The 19,957-nt window shown below is 40.8% G+C and overlaps 1 protein-coding gene across 2 annotated transcripts in view; it reads right to left on the bottom strand.

Moving 5' to 3' along the window:
- sptbn2 (spectrin, beta, non-erythrocytic 2) overlaps window positions 1–18,896 on the bottom strand; it is a 45,543-nt gene extending 26,647 nt beyond the window's left edge. Inside the window, exons 1-2 of one of the 2 annotated variants that reach the window (XM_062406226.1) lie at window positions 18,809–18,896; window positions 8,457–8,644 (exon numbers count right to left, since the gene is read on the bottom strand). In XM_062406226.1, the coding sequence (XP_062262210.1) occupies window positions 8,457–8,613 (157 nt within the window). In that variant the 5' untranslated portion in view covers window positions 8,614–8,644; window positions 18,809–18,896. Of the gene's footprint in view, window positions 1–2,995; window positions 3,617–8,456; window positions 8,645–18,808 lie in introns of those variants that run through there. The other variant, XM_062406227.1, reaches the window with a different exon arrangement.
- Window positions 18,897–19,957: the final 1,061 nt, after the last annotated feature.

Genomic DNA, 19,957 nt, shown 5'->3' with positions numbered 1-19,957 from the left:
AATACTTAGTGTCAAAGTCTGTCTGAATAAAGCCACCCTGCTAAAGCCTGACAGGCGAAAGTCCACAGCAGTGACTCAGAGGGGCCAGGTAAATGGGACAGTGACCTTTTGAACAGGGACCCTGCACCACACTAAACTCACATTCTATTTATCTTTAAACTGCAACATCACAGACATCATGCCGGTATCTTGGCACAGAAATCGATAACTTAAGATATAGGCCTAAGGCATTTGTCAATTAGATAGTACATGCAACAGACATTGTAAGAGTGATTTGTATTTTAAGAAAATACTAGGGTAGGGATTTATTGGTGCAAAGAATAATGCTGGGATGGGCTGGGAAAAAAACTATTAAACAGCAACTCTCCCTCTTTTATTAAAAATTGTTCCATGGAAAAAAGATTAAAAAAAATGTCCCCCCTCTCACAAACTTAGCTGCAGCCCGGTCTTTCATTATTCCTGTCTCCCTTGGCCTAAGTTATTTAGTTACTCAGTTCATTGTTTACTGGTTAGATATCACTTACCAGAGTCAGATAATGCTTAATGTCTTTAGTGCTGGTGTTAGACTTTTATAGGACCTGAAACTCTTCAAATATTTCCAGCCATTACATTTCGTTGTTAAGATCTTAAAATGTCCAAAATGAAATTAATTAAGAATACTGTATAGCTCAGGTAAGATTTTCCCAAAAAATACATTTTGTGAATCAGTGACTGGGTACAAGTTGACAAATATTTCAAAATAGAAAAAAACACAGTAGAGTGCATACCTACACCAAGGCCCCACATTTATATTAACTAGATCCAGATTTGTATTGCACACACTCATATATAAGTCCCACACAGGCCTGTTTTTTTTCTTCATCAAGATCCATTAATTATTCTGATATGTTGACCAAAGTGAAAATGAAATTCATGGATCTGCCCTCTGATCTGAAGCAGCACTAAAATAGGTTAATGGGTTCTTCTCTGACCTATACCCCATCATTCAACAAAGTTTTCTGGTAATACATCCAGTAGTTTTTGCGTAATCCTGCTTATAAATAGACAAAGACGAAAAAATTACCTACTTGGTGGAGGTAATGCACAAACACACATGAATCTTTTCATATCCTTACAAAAGTCAAGTCAAATCAGGATTATACACAGTAAACATGTAAGAACAGGATCTGGGCCGACATTAAACGACTTCAAGGAACCTGAGTCACATGGTGTCCTCTCCACCATGACGAAAGCCATGTTGGGAATGCTTCCATTTGTGTGAAGCAGTTGTATAATGACGCCAAACGTGTCAGATCTTCTAATTAATAGTTTGAGCAGATTTAACACGGGAGGCAGGGAGTAACATAAAGACTGAGCCTCGGGGGTAGTCAAACTGGAAATACAACTGGGTGTTGCCAAAATGTGTTTGTGAGTCTGAGTATGTGAGCGTGTGAGTATATTTACAGCAAACTTCATCTAGCATTACCAGGCACAGATAACCAACAAAGAATATAAAAAGTATTAAGTATAAGTATCATGCATAGATACCCTAATACTTAGATATTCTTAAACAGGTCTATTTCACAATATTCTTAGGGAAGTGGGAATAAATCCTGTCAGCAAAAATGTGGTTTTTGATCACTAGCCCCCAAAATTACACTGCAGGTTTAAGGTTTTCCTGCCTGGCAGGTTGAAAAAGACGCGCAGGGGTGTAACCTGTATTTCTCTGTACTTCACGGTTGACTCAGACAATGTTGTATATCGTGTACTTTCTTTGAGGTAGAAGATGCAATCTTTTCCATGGGTCTTATCTCCAGTCAATAGCACCAGTGCTGTCCGGGTGGAGGTGTACACATTTTTTTATTTAGATAAGACTGCACAGACATATGTAAATATATGCACACATACATGTTCCATCAGGAGAACAAAGTCTTCTTCAATGGCCATGAAGATAAAATCTAATATGGTAGGCGAAATATTGTTTTTTCACTAAAAGAATGTCAAACATGCAGAAAGAGTAGACTTGCCCCTGAAGTAAACTCAAAGACAGCTCTCCATACCAGACAGCAACCAGGGAGGGACAGGAAACTAGCAAAACAGTGTTCTTCTTGCACACCACTGACACATACACACAATGCTACTGGAGATTCTTTACCGCATGGCCTGTGAGTAAGATTTGTAAAGCTCACAGGAACAAGCCACAGAATGACGCAAGAATTCTTACAAGGTACAAATGGTAATAAGAAAATAGTTTTTTTTATCACAAGCATTCCCAGAAGTTAGTTTAGTACTTGGGAGATACAGGTCCGATTAAATTAGTATTGCAATTTTAGCATAAAATGTTGTAACACTGACCATGTCAAAACTTTCACATTATTTCTAAACTTCTAAGTCACAACCAGTGGCCTGTGTGATTTCTATGTGCAAGAACTCAGAGACCTAACAGGCTTTGGTCGAAGTCAGAGCCATGAATCGTAATAAGATAAGAAAGGACAGGTGGCCCAGTGATCAGTGGCCATACTGCCTGCCTGCCTTAGAGTTGAGCTGAAGCCTACTGTGTATATCTACTATACACTGTACCTGATACCCTCTACATTATGCTCTGAAAAAGTATTTAATAAGAAGTTAAATAGGAGTCTTTTCAAACTCTCACAGATAATCACTCATGCCAGAAAAATGCTTTGTTATTTGGGGACTCATTCAGAACACAAAGCACCTGCTCTAGGACTACCACTTGTACAGAAGCCAAAAAGCCATATTTCCTGTTTAAAAACAATCAACAGGATGTGTTAAAGTGTAACAATTCTCAATCTAGCACAGTCGTATCAATAACCTGAAACACCAACAACTGTTTCCATAAGCCACACTAGAGACCTTGAGACTCTAGTCTGAGATGTCAATAAGACTTCTGTATATTCAAATGAATTTGCTTAACTAATTTAAACCATAAAAAAAGATAACAGAAGCATATTTCAAATTACCAAATGGAATAGAAGTTGGTCAGTACAACTCTTACCTTGTAGCTGTTTAAACCTTCCTTCCAAGATGTTGGAGTATTGCACCTGATTAACAAATGCTGCTGGGGACAAGGAGTGCTCTCTTTCCCTCTGGTCCCACTCCATGGCTGCTTTTCTCTCTCTAAAATATTCCTCTCAGATATGAAGTGAATGGGAGTTGTTGTACATAGCACAGCAGAGCAACCCTTTCCCACTACAAAGTATCAAATCCTTTAAAGTGTTTTCCAAAAGAAAGAAAACGTGGCTTTTCCAGATTCCCTCAGAGTTGTGCCTTAGTTAGGCACAACACAAGCTTGAAAAAATTGCCGCTTGTTCTTCTCTTCATCCACTGTATGTCCCACCTTGTCCAATGAAGACACAGCAATGAGCGCCGGAGTAGAGGGTTTTTTCAAAGAAGCATTTCAAACAAAACCGAAGAACAAAATGTTCTCTGGTTTCACCTCCTCCTATGAAGAATTTCACCACAGTTGTGGCCTCTGAGCAAAGAAAAATCGTTTGGTTGCACTCCCTCGTGGTTCGAGTGGCAATTCCTTTCCCTCCAAACTCTGAACTCACACTTGCTGGAACAGAGCACAGCCGAGCAGGCTAACTGGCTGCGGTCGGATAGCTGTGTAAACAAAGCCTGCTGTGCCTTCTGAAAATTGTGGCATTTGCATAAGGTGTGTTTGAGGGAGGAGCACAAAGACAGAACATGGTGGAAGGATGAGGGGAGGGAGGAGGTGTAGAGGTGGACTAAACCATTAGAATTTTTGCTCTGTGTAGCTTGAGGCAGGATTATTAAACTCCACCTTAATTCCAAGCAGCAGCGGGGTGTGGCTTGTCAAATAGGTGCCTCACGAAAGTCCCCGTAAGATGTGACGTCTTATCCTCCTGTCTCGCTGTGTGGTTCCCTTTTATTCTTATCGCTTGCTAAGACAATGTTTGATCTCCCCTCCTTTGTTAGGGCGGTCTGCCATATGATAAGATGTTTAAGACAGGAAGGAAGTTGTTGAGAAAGTCTCAACACAAAAAGCTCGTTCCTGTCTCAACAAGATTTGAAAGTGTGAACGTGCATGTCTGTATGAAAGGAAGGGTGTTATAAGCAGTAATGGAGGGTATAAAGAAGTGAGTCAGTAAGAATAAAGGACCTGTACTACATCCACACATTTATGTAGTTTCAGTTATGCTTGCACTTCAAAACTGCCAAATATTTGTACATAAAACAATGTTTCTATACACCTTAGGTATAGAATCATGTCAGAAGTGTTTCATTTAAGTCAGAACAATCCCACTAATCCGTGCCTCACAATGTCCTGCAACAGCTATAGATTGACACAGAGAGAAATAAAAATAAGCAAAACAATAACAGCATTAAAGAGTTGGAAGAGGTGACTTAGGCAGATACTTATCAAATGCCTGTATGTGCCAAAATTACACAACACTATAAACCCTGAGGTCTAAGGTCACAGCCTTTCTTGCAAGTGGAAGGTCCGTCTGATCAGGGTCCAGTAGTTAAAAGGCCTGGTTGTGCGCTTGATCTCTGTACTGCTGATGAGCTAGGAGCATCTGGATCAGTCTCATTAGATGACCAAATGCCCCAGGCCTTCTGTGACTGGGTGTTTATAAAGAGGAACTGGACTAATGAGATCCAAAGCGAACAGGCTTCCTTCTGAGGAGCAGAGGCTATGCTGTGGTCACATGCAGAGGGAGAACTAGTAAATCCCAGTAATGGTCATTTAAGATCCCAATGGGCATATACCAAACATTGTAATTCAAATTAACATGAGAGGCAGCTGCGGTGGCAAGTTTGTGTGTCTGGTATATGCATCTTAACATGTTATGTTAGGGCAGTTTCCTCCCTTCAAAACCCATCAGTCATTCAGATAAACTAATAAATAAACACACTGGGTAGGATTAACTGTGATTTAATAAAGCTTGTGAAATATGAAAACAAACCGTGAGAAAGGCTGCCAAAGGGGGTTTATTTGCAATTGAGCAAACTGGAATTAATGATAATTTATGATGGTTTGACAAGAAAGAGGAAAAGATAGGAGCTGCTGGAAGTCTCAGCACTGCCAGAAAGGCATGATCTATTGCTGAGCACATTTTATCCATCCAACAGCACCAACCCTTCTCTAGACCTGAGGGAGTTCGGAGGGGCGGACTTCTTAATAGAACCCCAACAAAAATCTCTTGAGTGTTAATAACACTATTTCAAACGTGATAATTAATATATTATTGGTGCTTCTGTGTTGTTTCCAAAATAATATCATGTACACATCAAATATGTGTATATTAATTTGTGTTTCTTAACTGATTTGTCACATCTATGCCAATGATGTTAATAAACAGTGTAAGAATGGAGTAGTAATGATTACTAGTGTAAATAAAAGTGAAAAGATGCTTTTCAAAGTACAAAAGCATGCTCTTTCCCAGTCTGGAAACTTCCACAGTAAATTTGTGTAACTGTTTGTTTTAAGCAGGCCGTTTCTAAAGGCAAATTTGCGTAGTTTGCCTTGCTACCTCCACAGTACAGACGAGTAGATAAGTGGTTATCTAAGCAAATTACAATGATCTTAACACAGGGGAGGCTCTTTCTGCGCTGTATCAAGTAGTGCACTGCTGTCACACTTAAAAGTATTGAAACACAAACTGCAGTGTGAAGGGTGTGAACCCGGAAATGAGGAAATCATATTACAGGGAGGCAGTGTCACTGAATGAGAACATGAGAAAGATGCGTAAGACAGTAGCTGCCTATAGAATGCAAAAGGTCTTGACATTTGGGTTTCAGTTTAAAAGATGGGCAGGAGCTGGGCCTGGGGGCAAATAGCTGCTACAACATGTCAAAGAATGTGAACGTCAAGTCGACACTTGTTAAACAGAGATGGTATCACAAATTCTCACACACACACACACACACACACACACACACACACACACACACACACACACACACACACACACACACACACACACACACACACACACACACACACACACACACACACACACACACACACACACACACACACACACACACACACACACACACACACACACACACACACACACACACTCACTCACTCACTCACTCACTCACTCACTCACTCACTCACTCACTCACACACTCACTCACTCACTCACTCACTCACTCACTCACTCACTCACTCACTCACTCACTCACTCACTCACTCACTCACTCACTCACTCACTCACTCACTCACTCACTCACTCACTCACTCACTCACTCACTCACTCACTCACTCACTCACTCACTCACTCACTCACTCACTCACTCACTCACTCACTCACTCACTCACTCACTCACTCACTCACTCACTCACACTCACTCACACTCACTCACACTCACACTCACTCACACACTCACACACTTTTACTGCCCTCTGCTGCTTTCTTTACATGTCAGCAAAATTAACACAATCTTTGAATTCACTACAATAAATACAAACGAAAATAACTGTTTTCTGTTAGCGTGTGGAAATGCATGGCTGTATTTTTAAGTAAAATTAAGCTTATCTTAACTTTTACTACCACCATGCTCAAAGATAGTTAGAGCATGTGGTTTTTACTTTGTGTGCATGAGTGTGTGTGTTTTGGTGCCTGTCTGCCTCTTACTCCCCTCTGCTGGATTCTCCATGATAATTAAACTTCTTAAGACTATTAATAGAGGGGGTTCATCTCTTCCTTACAAGACAAATCAATAGGTGTCTAGACAAATTGCCCACAATAAGATTCAGGGAAGAACCATTGGGCCTAAGTATTTTTTGCAATTCGATTCAATCTGACAATAATTTGCCATTGTAAACTAGAAGAAAGAGCTTGATATTTCATGAAATAAATCCAGTACTTTCTGTTGTTTTCTGTCAGGAAAAAAATGGAAGATGAAATTCCTTTCAGAACTACATGTCTGTAAATACAAAAAAAAAATACAGCAAGCAGGATTTTCACCTGGGTCATCTTATTTGGTGTTTCCAACAAGACGGGCCAGCCAGACACACACTTTAACATCTAAAATTTGGTAGGGTGTCAAGACTGTCAACCAAATGTGATGAAGGAAGAGAATAAAGCCATATTCAGACAGACATTTGCATTATATCCGATTATACAGCCTTCTCATTAATTACGGTAAGACACCAGTCTTGGCACAGCCATGTAAGAGGCTCCAGCAAATTTCATGTTGTTTTTTTTTTAATAATCATAAAATGATTAGACTGAAGAGAAAAGACAGACATTGTTAAAATAACACTGTTAATATTCTGGGTTGTGTCCCATTCATGGAGAATCTTCACCACGCCTAGCCTTGAGGCAGATTCTTCCTTATTGCATCAATGCTTATTGCTCTTTGGTGGATTGACTTAACAGCTCTCTGGTAATGTCCTCCTTTTGGAGGTATTCCTGTCTTGCCCTATAAAAACATGTACCTTTGGGAAAGAATCAATTAAAGTGTGTTCCTTAGTCTACAGAACCTAATTAGATTTATGCATATTGCAATTAGTCAATGATTCTGTCGGTGAATGTGGTCTCTTCGTCAAGTCACATGCTTAAAAATGTTAAGCTGTTTAAACCATAAACTGAGAGACTGTAGTGACATACCCGGAAATAGAATTTTGTTATGTTAATGCTAAGGTCATATCTATGAAAATATATCTGCATATGAATGCAGAATGCTAAATTGTCATCAAATAACAGCCAATGCCTTTTTAGATTACTGTTAATGCAAACTTCATTTTTTTCTAACAACTGGAGCTTCACAATTCACTAAACATTGCTAACGTTTATCAAAAAAGCATCTATAAATCAAGATGACGAGAATTTTCATTGGAACACTTTGAAATATTACAGGGAGTAACAAGAAGGAGCAGCCACAGTGAACTGTTAGATGAAGAGCTGCAGGCGACAGGCTGCACACCCATAATATCTCAGTGAGTTTAACACTGTCTTTTCATTGGGCCATGCTGTTTGCTGATTTATGCTATGTGCAGCATTAAATCAGGTCTTGGCTGCTCACTGAAGGATGAAAAAAAAGGTAAATTCTTCTCTGACTTCTTTATTAACATGACATGAGTCTGTTTTTCTGCCCATGACATTTTGTGACATGTAGTATTAGAATGCATTTGATGTAACCACCAATAAACACAGACGTGCTCATGAAACTAGAAAGTTCACACACAGATGTTGTGATTGGGTGGTGTGTATAACATCTAGTTTTGCTAGTGTTAAATTATGCATAATTTCTAGCCATTTTGCTGCTAGACTGATTGTCTATACCTCCATTTTTAGAGCTCCTTCTAGCAATATTCCATAAGCACTAACTGTCTGGTATGTATGTTGCTAATCTGACAGAAAGAAACACAATTACACTTCTTCACATATTTGTCTGTCATCAGCTCACACATGCAGTAGGTGCATGATGACTTCATGCAGGCACTGTGCTTTGGTGTGGCCTAAAGTGTAGCTTACCTGCGAGAGCCTTGATTCGCGAGCGCTCAAAGAGGCGTGCTGAACTGTTCTCATTATCCCAGTCAGTCTCTGCTGCCAGATCCCAGCGGTTGTTGATGTCATTATACTGCTGCTGGATCTCCAAGCTGTCAAAGTCTGTTGGTGAGATGGTGCTCATGGTGTCCAAGCAGGAGGAAAACACATTCAACCTAGAAATCAAAAGAGACAGAAAAACAACCAAAAATCAGTGACAACAGAGGGGAGAAGACATTGCTTACTACCGGACGCTTCATAAGACTGAGCCTTGATCAGTTTGAGAGCCGATGTTTGGGAGGTTCAGTTTAAAAAAGCAAGAATCTATTTATATTAGCAGGAGCATGAGGATGCACAGTTACATACATCACCCACACTCTCCACACAGCCTCTCAGCTTCACTTTAGTTTTACATTCTCAGGTGACAGTCATATGCAAATAGTCGTTTGGACAGCACAACTGCCCGAGTATGTAATGAGATAAAAACTTTGAGATAAGTTCAGCAACTGCTATAAAGACATTAGGTTAGCCAACCAGTAATTGAATATAACTGCTCCTCTAAGCCAGGGAAGCGCCAGTAATTTCATTATAGCCTCAGTGTCAATGGCAGAAACAACCTCAATCTACATTGATTAGATCTTGACTTGCACACGTAAAAACCTAGGAGGGCACACCCACATACACGCACGCACAACTAATATTGATATGCATTTTAAAATGAAAGATGGCCAAATAACAACATTAGAAGAAGCCTGGTTCAATGTTGAGTTGCCACAACAGCAGCAGGGCGTAAACCACAGTTATTAATTAATGTTCTGACTAATAATCATTGTAATATATCAGGCTTGGGTGGGAATGAAAAGTGAACAAAACTGTGGTGTCTTGCTGTTGTTATGTCTAAAACAAAGAGCTTTTCCCTCTCAGGTGAGTGTGCATGTTGCACTGCTGTGATAAGCCAGTTCCAATTTGCAGAGCTACGATCTCAGTCTATATTTCTCACTTTAGATTATTTTCTGAATGTTTTTGTAGCTGCAGCTTGCATTGTCTGGGCGCAGCCAGTTTTGATCCAACCTTGTCCTAATCAATGATGTAGGTTACATGGATGCTTTGCCCCTGCTCTATCTAACCCATCGAAAAAACTAAACACTGCACATCCATGGGCCCTCAGCAGTACACCCACCAAGGTCAAGTCAATCTCATGAATGTGTTGAGTGATAGCGGTAGCTTACAGAGATATTTGACAGTCAACTCAAAATGTTATTTTTTAATTTCTCTAGTGCAGCAGTTTCCTGCAGTTTAATATATCTCTCCTCATGTTCTCTTCTACATCCCGACCCCTCGCAGTGAGCATCACATGCAAGCCCTGCAGCACAGACAACACAGATCAAGACACTGACACGCATTTAATTTACATTTTGATTTACTTACAATACAGGAAGTCATTAGTCAATAAGTCAATAAGTAAGGTATGTAATGGCCCATGCTTATTATATACAAAAGTATAACTGCTCACACCTTTTACATATGCACTATCATTAATAGGGCCTAACAACTTCATCTAATTAAATGGACGAATGGATGGATCAATATCAACACTGGTATTTTACAATCAGAAACAGGCTGTGATAGCAGCTATTACAGAAGATGGAGTAGCCTATGGTAATGTTTCACTCCAATACATATATTCAATTTCAAATTCATTTTTCAATAAAACAGATATTTCAAACATCTATCATATAAAATACACAGAATTGGTTTGCAAGACTGCACAAATGACTGAAAGTTGATGTTTGCTTTTAAATCCTTTGAATGCTGCTGAACTATTTGAAGCCACATGATTTTCATGACCCTCTCTGTTTTTGACCTTTCGCCACAACAACTCTCATCTACAGGACTAGTGCCTTAATAGCTTGAAAACATGGATGGATCCTCAACTTCCCACATATAAATGATGTTAACTCAAAGGTTGAGCTGGTGGCACATTCAGATAAAAATATCTAAGTAAAAAGTGTCAATAGATTTGTTAAAATCACACGTCAAATATGTTCTATCGGTAATAGGGCTTCATCTGTTAATAATTTCACTCCATTGTTTCAAAGAGAAAAAAAAAGGTATGGTAAGTGCATATGACCAGACAGCCTAAGTATTATGCAATGACACCCAAAGGGGGATCTACAGTACATCAAGATAAACCCCTCCAGAGACACATTAACTAACTGGGGCCATTTGTTTAAGAGCATTGGACAGATTAATAGACGAGGTTGAGGAGACTTTATCTTTTGTTTTGTCTAGCAGCTGTGGCTGTGTTACCGTACACAAAGATGACGGAAGTAAGGTCATGGTGATGTGTTAAGAGGCATTCTTAAGCCAAGCTCCACGGAGGACTGTGAAACGCGTGCTTTCATTCATGGTATGGGTGAGTTTAGTCTATGTTAGATTATATTTTGCTATAATGAGACGAAGGAGGAAAGAGAATCCTTGGGAACAAAAGAAGTGATATTCTAGAGTAGATTTAGAAGGCCACCTCAGCAGCATAATGCAAATACTGCCAATGTGTAACCACATTGGACCCATATCTTCCTTGCATCATATGCAAAAAAAAAGTGATCATAGAGTTAAAAGGGGGGGTGGAGAAAGCACAGATTTAAAATACCCCACCCACCTTGAAATGTCAAATGTCATTTCACAGCACTAGTAGCTATTCGTTCTTAAGCCAAAAGAGGAGACCGTTAAATCACAGAAATTATCTGCATCTGGGTAACATGGGGGCACATTTATGTGTGACTGGGTCACACTTTCACTGCAGGCTTTATTGTGTTTTTTTTTTTATATAAATTTTAAACATACATTTTGGCAAATTTGCAGATATGAGATTGCTGCAGGAGGATGTTGTCATACTGTCGTAGATTAGGCTCTGATGCAATATATCAACCCAACATCTACTTAAAACATTAGAACATTCAAATAGATACATGTTTAATGTAATAGTGTATTGTAAATTATCTTTTAACGTAAATGTAGATTTACTTTGGATGCGGTTTTACATCTACAGACAGTTGCATACATTTTTATAAATATAGATGGCTTTAGTTTTGAGTCCTCAGACCATATAGTTGTCCGTGGTCACAACACTAAAGTATACCTCACCATTGTTAAGCCAAGTCAAACCAGTTTAACATTCCACCTATAAAAAAATTCAACAAAATCTCAGCAAATCCTATTAGTGGCAGATTAAGAAGTGGCTGGCAATAGAAACTAAATGCAGGGATTAGAGAAGAAGGAAGAGCAACGCCTCCACACTTCCTCCCGACCTGTCACCTCTCTACTCACTGACAACCCAGGACTTGGCTAGTACATCAAACACACCGAGTGTAGGTAGTCAGTATGTTTATTTAATCCCCTGTTTCCACATTGGATATTCTCCAAAATACATTGATCACTAAATCAGTGCACAAAAAACAACTCTTCCATGCCCTGAAAATGAATGGGCTGATACTGATGGTGGCGTGGTGCTGCTGAAAATGAGCTAAGTGATAATATGAGTGTACTAATTGTAAGCTGCTTTGGACAAAAGCGTCAGCCAAATGACATGTAATGTAAATTATAAGATTTCTATCCCACCTAAATAACCCAAATGTCATGGCATTTAGGCAAGAGCCACAAACAGCACAAACGATCCAGGACAGACCAGACAGCCATGATGTGCATGACAATCTATCTTTGGGAGTGGACCAGGGCAGGGGCTGGATTGGGGATGGAGCAGCGAGGTCACAAGAGTCTGGCAGTGTCAAATGGAGGGCAACCCTCCCGTTGTTGTGGATAGGAAGAGGCTCAGCTCAGGGTCTGCACTAATCGCTCCTCAATGGATCAGACAAACAATCCCCTGACCTACTATGATACAACCTACTGTACACATCCTCCACTCATACACACACAACAGTGTGGCATGAAACCGCACATGAAAGCTGAGCTGACCTATTAAACCTCCCCCACCACCACCCCACACACACACAGCCTCTAAAAGGCACACATACAAATGCACCCACTCATGATCTAACCATATAGTGTATTTGCATTCAGCTCACAAAATGGGTCGGTTGCACACTTACAATAGTGCTAGTCTGAGTGATACACAATTGCCCCCAGCCAGTCTAGAAAGAAATCCCATCAGAGACAGAAAAGAACCCCAAAAAATGACTCTGCTGTGTAATGTTAAAAAGAATAAAGGGGCCTCTCCAGTCCTTTTTTCATAAACAAGTCTTCTAGGGGCATCAGATGTTTGCCCCAGAGCTACTGCAATTTATCTTCCGACTGTGTTTCTGATCATAAAAAAGAGACACAGACAGGCAGTCCGACACACAGATGTGACACAAAAAGCATGCATAAAGGAGGTTCTATGAAAGGAAATCCCCTCAAGGCCTAATCCATAGACACACATTAATGTAATGAAAGATTTCTAACCCGTCACATATTAATTTTGCTAATAAAACATCATTGAAAAAACTGGGTAACTATAGTGCAAGTGAACGGATTCAATGACAGAATGCATTCAATATAAATTTTGTTTTTATATTATAACCTGGGTGGAAAAGCTTGGCCTACATGGGGAATAACCTTTTCAAACATGACAGCACTATGCTTTCTCTAAATTCAAATATGAATCATGTACTATAAGTTGGATTTTCCTTTGCTTCTGAAAAAAAGAGAAGAGGGAAATTGGGACACAGACGAATGCCTCGAGGCTGAACCCCAGCTTCTGACCAGACACACATCAGGCTATTCCTCACAACAGAGTGACACCAGCTAAGAAAGCAGGACAGTGCCAGCAGCATTATAGGCGAGGCCACCACCTCTTTCTGTCTCACTCTCCCTCCTCCCTCTCCAGACCTGCTTCCCTTCACCCAGCTGGCCAGTTTGTCAATGCACCCGTTAATCAGGGAGAGAGGAAAAGAGAAATAGAGCCCACAATCAGTCCCTTGCAGAGAATTAGGCCCAGTGCACATTAGCCATACACAGAGCCACCACGCACCAGGGGAATAGGCAAGACACACATACAAACACACAGCCACTCCCAGTGATGCCGAACAAAGAAGCTATTACCCTAGCCATACAATTACTACCAAAAGCTATAGTATGATATTGGTATTTAAAATACACTTAATTATAACATTTTAAAGATTTTTGTGAAAAAGAAATAATAATGGCAGTAAAGAAGCCAAATTTACAGCCAAGTTTACATAAATTTAATTATATGAATTTAAGCTGAGGTGGCACCTCTGTGTTGCCCCATAATCAGCATGCCTGTGATGCCTGGATGAGCTAGAGGGTGCGGTGGCAGATCCCAAAATGCAGTGCACAAAGCCTGCCCCGCCAAGCTGGCCCCATACAATGGAGGAGTCAGCAGACAGTTGAGTCCAGCCGTTCGAGCCTTTCCTGTTTGCAGAAATGAAGCAGCCAGAGTCACACACGTATCGGAGGCCCCTCCACAGGCTGCTGATCCTGACCTGAATGCCCGGCTGAATAGGACAGCAGAGGTCCTTTGTTGACTTGTAGCATCACATTCATCAAAAACTCAAGTAGCCAGAATGCCCTCCACAGGCAGACATGCTCCTTTGATTGAAGGCACCAACTCTGACCACTTCTATTTAGAAGTTTACTAGCATTTAATCATCACTGATAGTAAGTTAATATAAGTTATAGCTTTTAACTAGTTTTCAGCTGTCAAACAATCGTATTTAAACTACATCATAGTTACACCATATTTAAAATCTAGCAATACAATACAATAGTAACGGCAATTTTACTCAATCGACAATGAAGAAGGGCCAAACAGTGCAAACAATATCTGTCCTATATCTCATACCCAGAAATGATGTATATTATTTTAATAAGAAAATACTGTCTTACAGTCTTTTTAAATGATTCTTCAGTAAAGCAGTGCAGCATTGACACACGTAGTTAATGGGGGAAACAAGATGCTTACTTCAGTCAATGAGAGGCATGAGCAAACAATAAGGAGCAAAACAAGTTTCACTGTTGGATTTAAAAAAAAAATTCTGAAGAATAATCCACACAAATCCAACTCATCCAAATTATATGCATATAGCAAGTTGTATGCTTTATAATGAAGCGACCATTGTTATCTTCTTCACACTCAGGCAAATATTGTAATTTCAAAGATTAACCCTTTAAATAAAATATTATTTTGTAGCTTAGCTGGTGCTCTTAAATACATTTGGCTGGAAATTGCAGTGGCAGCATCGATCTACGGCACTGAGAGAATTAAAAACATCAGTGAATTAAATTTGGATCAGGCAAAAATCCACTGAGGATTGCTTCTTGGCATTTTAAAACACAAAAAAAACAAGTGCAGACAGTGGGCCTGTTGGCATGTCTATAGGTCTGCTCCTGTGTGTAAGGGATCTAATCTTGCATCCGGTGCAAAGCAGAGCCAAGCACAACACAACAGTGTTTGCCAGACTAATGCAGTTCCGCTAGCACCAACTAAACCACACCTGGAAAACCAGCTGCATCATAATACCACCATCTGTTATTAGATGCCTCAAAAAAGAGCGTTTCCAGGAATTGAGAGCATGCTGTAAATATAACTCTAACAGTATTAAGTGCTGTAAATACAGAAATTGAAGAAGTTGTTAAAAACAAGTCATGTTTTCCAGATGGTTGTGTGGAGGCGTCTGTCACATGTGACCCTGCCATGCCCGTATTCCTCTCCCTAAGCCACTGAGCATTTAGCCGTGAGTGATTCCAACTTTGACTCTTACATGCTGCATGAGTATAATGCTCAAATACATATCCAGTTGATCAACTTTTCATGAACAAAGTTATGAGTCTTATTTAACCTAATCTAAATTGATGATACGTGTAGTTCATAACCTCCATAGGTTGTTCGATTTTAAAAGATCTCATTTTAAATGTTATATAAAAAAAATTAAACTACTATGCATTTTATTTACCAAAGCTTCAGGTCCAACAACAGTTAAAAGTCTCACTCAGGCATGGGTGGAGGAGGGATAATGATTTTCTTATTGTCTACGTCATGGCAGCAGATTAAGAAAGAAACATTTTGACCCGGAGTAAACAGTCACTTTCTAGCCTTCACAACACAGGACACGTGTGCCAAAAGCCTTCCAGGGTATATGAATAGATTGTCTGAACAAAGACACAATACAACACCATACTGAACCCTCTGATGCACTTTGAGATGTTGCAGAACAGAGCTCTAAATTACAAAATGTTCCATGAAGAACTGCACATCAGGAAGTAGCACCAATTACACATGACATGCTCTGGGTTAGTGATATTGTTCACCGCAGCACAATGAATGTGTGAATAGCAGGAACTGAAAAAAAGCTTTTTTGAGAGGGATTTTGAGAATCAGCACTATGGGGGGCCCACATTCACAGTGCCGTTCCATTGTTGAATGCTGTTCATGTAGACAGCCATCTAGCCAGCCAACAGTTATCTCTCTTTTATCTATCATCACAACCGTCTGTCTCGCCGTCAAAAAGGCTTTACCGTTTTTTGCAACAGGGCAAAGTAAAATGATGCTGTTGATGTATTTTATTCGGTTTGTTTTTTTTGCACGTATTCTTCCTGGGTTCACCAATGTAGAGCTAGCTTTGAATGACACAAAGAATCACAATAACTACCCAAGTACATTTTAAATAACAATTACAGTGTTATAATTTCCACATTTACTGCGCAGGGCTGTATCTGTAGGTGCTAATATCACAGCAGGCCTCTGCAGCTAGATTTCAGCCACAGCACCATAGGGATGTTGTTAATTATTAAATAAACTGTATGTGGCCTACTTTAACCTTACACCGAAAACGCCTGCAGACAATGCTCCGTGTGCATCATTTCAACCAAGTGAGCAGAAAGAGAAAGTCAGCATGTCGCCCTCTGCTGGTACCAATTCAGACTTTCTGCAACCGTGTGTGACTTCTCAATGCATCTCATTTGCAGACCATTTACTTCTTAAATCGTGTAGGCATAGTGAACATCTGTGCTGATGTTTACGTTAAACTTATATTGGGTGTAGAGATACTTAAAGCAAATATTCTCCATGACATATCCATGTTTACTTGGACAGAGGTTCCTTGAAGGAGACCTCAGTTGGATGCTCCATTTTTATATAGTGTATGATGAGTGTACTCTGCACAAAGTTGCTGCTTGGCTTAGAGACAGTGGAACAGGAAGCAGCAAGAACCAAATATCAATTATCAACATAACTATTTGGTTTTCTCTAACAAAGGGCAGTGAAGCATCTAGAAGGGAGGGGTACCAAAATAACCTGTTCTCCTCTGAGCAGTAACTTTGTCTATAAGTGGTAAACAAAAACAATAATTTGTTTAGGATTATCCAATGCGATGTGCAGGCTGTCTCCATCATTGTGACCGAGAGTCGAAGACAAATTCCAAGTAGAAAATTAAAAAGATTCAGGATGGAAGTCTTTAACAGGAATTATTAAGAATGTTAAAAGGAATAGTTCACCCCAAACTGAAAATTCCCCCATTATCTACTCACCACTATGCTGATGGAGGGGTGGGTGAAGTGTTTCAGTAGACAAAACACATCTGTTTTTTCCAGGGTAAACAGCGTTGCAGCCAAATCCAATACAATTTAAGTATATGACTGATTCTTCACACGTAACAAAACACAGAAAAACCCACCCCTCCGTCAGCATAGTGGTAAGAAGATGAGTGAATTTTAATTGTTGGGTGAACTATTCCTTTAAGAAACACAGGAAGGACAGCAAAAAATATGGATACAAATTAAATAATTATAGTTTAATACTTTTTGTTTATTGCTTATTTAGCTGCCGTCTTAAGTTAGACATTAATCTCAACTACAACTCTGTTAAAGTGATCTTATTTCAATTAAATAGATGTTCAGGTCTCAAAGCAGAGGAGGATGTGGAAGACAAAGACAAGGCATTTTAAGTTTAACTGAACAAACACCTGACCACCGTCTAGATGACAGTGATTTATTGCATTAAGCTTCCAATCAATGAGCCCTGGATATAAAGTCAGCCGAAAACCTGAGGTGTGTTTCTACTGAGGGACACTGATAAGAGGATTGTTTTCCTGATGGAGACATCTTTATCTATCAAAGTGTCCTTTAAACAACACATATATCCTGTGGACAGTCCTGGCCTAGAAAGAGCACTTTGTAAATGTAGGTGAAAAGACAGGTTGGTCAATAGTTTGTTTTTAGGCGAAGTTATCCTTCCCTTTAACTGCTGTGCGATTCTTTCCAACAGAGTCTCTTCCAGTCATCTCTCCTTCTCTCTCTTGTTTCTGCTTTCAGAAAACCATCAAATAATATAAATCCATCGTGAAACATATTCCTTCATCACCAATTTACTACTCCTGTTCTTCATCGGGGGTGTATGGGTGTGTGCCCACGTCATTGCTATACAAAAACCTCCGAGTAAAAAAAAAAAGCTCATCGAGAACGATGATTTAGAAAAGAAAAGCTTATAACATTCATTTGGCACCCATGTGTTTTCTGAATTATACCATTTTCTTCAACGGGGTGATGCTTTCTGAGGGCCACGAAACCTGCTTCTACACGTGGTGGCCAGCAAATGTCAGCCCTGCTCATCTGCTCATCTGAGGGACGGTCTTTAAAACGCTCAATGGGGATGGGAACAACTTATTGTAGCTGAGAGCCCTCCTCCACAGCACTACCTGATGCACCCCCCTGCTATGACTCACAGTCTATTGGCCAGGCACGCAGAATCAAGCTCGGTCCTATATCATAATATAACCACACAGCCCTCACTGTCGGGAGGAGGGAATCGAACAGCGGCTTTTCCACCGTTGTCCCCCCCCATCTCGGCGTGGTGGGATGAAGAACCCGGCCGGGATCTCGCAACAGCTCGGTTGATAGCAGAGGTGTTGAACGGCAGGAGAGATCCACAAGCTGGATTTGTACAGACCACGCAGATTAAAAAAAAAAAAAAAAATGTGGCTGCGTTTGACACCGATTCAAACAAAGGCAAGAAGACACACAGATAGAGAGGAGGTCCCCCCCCCAAACACACACACTAACCAGCACCGAGGTACCCGCAGTCAGACCCAGCTCCACCGGGCTGCTAGCTCCCACCAGGAATGAACCCACATCTGTGTCAGTGTCAAACAAGATGTGTGGGCTTGGGAAGCTAATAGTAGGGGGATGCTAGCAGGAGTCACCTGAATACCACACACACACACACACACACTCCCCCTCTTTGCATTAGCTTTGTTATTAGTGGTTAGCCTGCTGGTGATGCTAGCGATGAATGAAATAAAATATGTTCAATAAAACACGCTCACCTCTTTATCTTCTGGAAACAAAAAGCCCGTCGCTGTGGCTTCTACCGCGGTGTGTAAAAAAAAAAAACCTTCCTCCGCTATCGACCGAGGCTAATTCGAATTTTAACGGTAAAAAAAAAAAAATCCCAGGTGACGCTGATAACGTTTCTCCGTTAAATCCGCATCCTCTGTGGAGAGAGAGAAAAATGACGAATCCCTCCGTCGCCGCCGCTGCTGCTGCTGCTAGCACCGGTGCAGAGCGTTACGAAACCCGGGAGCAGTCTTTCTTCTCTGGCTCAGTCTGTCTATCTGGCTTTCACCGCGCCGGGAGGAAGAGGAGACACGACGAGCCCGCGTCCAGGAGGCAGCAGGTGAGAGGCGGATATCCGCAGCAGCAGCAGCAGCAGCAGCAGCGGCAGGAGCAGCTTCTTCCCCGCGCCGCCGAGCATCCGAAGGGCCGAACCGTACCTCGCACACTCCCGCTGCCCGAGCTCCTGTTCTACAGGGAGAAGAAAGAAGAGGTGGTGGTGGTGGTAGAGGTGTGTGGGAGCGCGTGTGTGTGGAAGGTGGGTGGTGGAGTGGGTGGGTGCTGCTGACCCCTCACAGTCACATGGGAAACACCGCCCTCGTTTCTCACTGTATTCCGAACAATAAGCGAGGGAGGAAGATGCTCCGCTCGTGTGTGTGTGTGTGCGCGCGCGTGTGTGCGTATGTGTGTGGTGCTGTCCCTGGTGCTAAAGCATCTAAGAAAACAGAGGGAGTGTTTCGTATTTCAAAAAAAGCTCCTTTCAAAATCAATCTCTGTCTTTGCACGCTACAAAGAGCAGCGTTGAAAAACTACAATATACATTGAATTGATTTGAATGTATTGAAATGAGAGCCCCCCCATCTTATTTTCGAAGGGGGCGCAGTGGCGGATCTAGGGTTTTCCTAAATCATGGGCCAGTTAAGTGTCCTAACATCCACGCACGGTGGCTGATCTCTTGTTTGCTGTTAGAGCTAAAGCATCGTACACTCTAGGGTGGCAGAGAGAGAGCTCAACGCACTGCAAATTAAGTAAACACAAAAAATAGACAACAACGATTCATCGATTTGTTAAAGCGATGACAGACATGTTTCCAGGGGACCCAAAAGAAGGGTTGAACCTGGCTCTATAGTTCAATGCTTTGT

Source organism: Platichthys flesus, chromosome 15 (genome assembly GCF_949316205.1).
Source record: "Platichthys flesus chromosome 15, fPlaFle2.1, whole genome shotgun sequence".
Classification (NCBI taxonomy): domain Eukaryota; kingdom Metazoa; phylum Chordata; class Actinopteri; order Pleuronectiformes; family Pleuronectidae; genus Platichthys; species Platichthys flesus.
The sequence above is the reverse complement of the archived record's forward strand: the minus strand, read 5'-3'. Positions and strand labels throughout refer to the sequence as shown.